Genomic DNA, 846 nt, shown 5'->3' with positions numbered 1-846 from the left:
ATATATATATATATATATATATATATATATTTGCTCTAGCCCCTAAGAAAAAATAAAAGGCGAATAAAAGTTTCTCTATATATCTCACTTTATATATTTATTTATTTATTAAATATTTATTTATATATGTAGCTGCATGCATGCGTTTTGTTTATTATTTTCTTCATTTGTATTTATTTATTTATAACACAAGAAAATAAAAATAAATAAAACAACAAAAAAACAAACAAACAAACAAACAAAAACACGCGTCGCCTCTCTCGGCCCTCATCAGTTCACTCGAGGCGCCTTTGCTGCAGCAGCAGCAGCAGCAGCAGCAGCAGCAGCTGCTGTTGCTGCTGCTGCAGCTGTTTCTGCAGCTGCTGTTGCTGCACCAGGAGCAGCAGCTGCTGCTGCTACAGCTGCTGCTGCTGCAGCTGCTGCTGCTGCAGCTGCTGCTGCTGCAGCTGCTGCTGCTGCAGCTGCTGCTGCTGCACAACAACACCCCCAACCCTCCTGCCTGCTCTCTTCTCTCCCTTAACAAACTCCCGCCTCTCCCTACACCCCTCTCAGAGGCCCCCTGGGAGGCCCCCTTGGGGGCCCCCCCGAGGGGCCCCCATGGGGGGCCCCCATGAGATACCCCTTTGATGGGCCCCCTTGGGGGGCCCCCAAGGGGGCCCCCCAAGGGGGCCCCCCAAGGGGGCCCCCCAAGGGGGCCCCCACCCCGCGCGGGGGGCGGGTGGAGGGGTCTAGGGGGGCCCTCCTTGGGGGGCCCCATGAGGAACCCCCTAGGGGGCCCCCCGCAGGGCCCCCTTTACAGTTCCCTTGGGGGCCCCCTTGGGGGGCCCCCTTGGGGGCCCCCCTTGA

The 846-nt window shown here is 55.2% G+C and overlaps 1 protein-coding gene across 1 annotated transcript in view; it reads right to left on the bottom strand.

The window, feature by feature from the left end:
• Positions 1-270: 270 nt before the first annotated feature.
• The window catches only part of EMH_0066960 (uncharacterized protein), a gene marked incomplete at both ends in the record, with an annotated part of 2,032 nt that continues 1,456 nt past the window's right edge, over positions 271-846 (bottom strand). Inside the window, one exon of the mRNA XM_013498566.1 lies at positions 271-470. Within this exon, the coding sequence (XP_013354020.1) occupies positions 271-470 (200 nt within the window). The remainder of the gene's footprint in view (positions 471-846) is intronic.

This window comes from Eimeria mitis, genomic scaffold, assembly GCF_000499745.2.
Source record: "Eimeria mitis Houghton genomic scaffold, Emh_scaff3528, whole genome shotgun sequence".
NCBI lineage: Eukaryota > Apicomplexa > Conoidasida > Eucoccidiorida > Eimeriidae > Eimeria > Eimeria mitis.
Note: the sequence above shows the minus strand (reverse complement) of the source record. Positions and strands in the feature narration are given on the sequence as shown.